At 40.3% G+C, this 300-nt stretch overlaps 1 protein-coding gene across 1 annotated transcript; it reads left to right on the forward strand.

The window, feature by feature from the left end:
• Positions 1-5: 5 nt before the first annotated feature.
• LOC125851514 (uncharacterized) lies at positions 6-293 on the forward strand (the record flags this gene model as incomplete). The annotated part of the gene is made up of 1 exon (XM_049531293.1): positions 6-293. A coding segment is annotated over one exon (288 nt), but the record flags the coding sequence as incomplete, so codon positions are not given.
• Positions 294-300: the final 7 nt, after the last annotated feature.

A 300-nucleotide genomic window follows, 5' to 3' on the forward strand; every position in this document is an offset into this window, starting at 1 on the left:
GTGAAGCTGCAAAAAAGCCCAACAGGAAATCATGGAAACAAAGGACAGATATGTATTTGAGACCTTTTTTACTAAATGTTTTCTTTTCAAAACGATTTATCCATGCCAAAGTCATGCATCGAGGAACCAGCAAGGTGATATCTGTTGCTACCACAAACTCGAGAGACTTGAGGAACACATTGCCATCACTTACTGATGATGATGCTGCTAGGGTAATAGGCAAATTGATTGCAGAGCGATCAAAAGAAGCTGATGTCTACGCCATTGCATATGAACCTGGGAAGAATGAACGAATAGAAG

This window comes from Solanum stenotomum, unplaced genomic scaffold, assembly GCF_019186545.1.
Source record: "Solanum stenotomum isolate F172 unplaced genomic scaffold, ASM1918654v1 scaffold26608, whole genome shotgun sequence".
Taxonomy (NCBI): domain Eukaryota; kingdom Viridiplantae; phylum Streptophyta; class Magnoliopsida; order Solanales; family Solanaceae; genus Solanum; species Solanum stenotomum.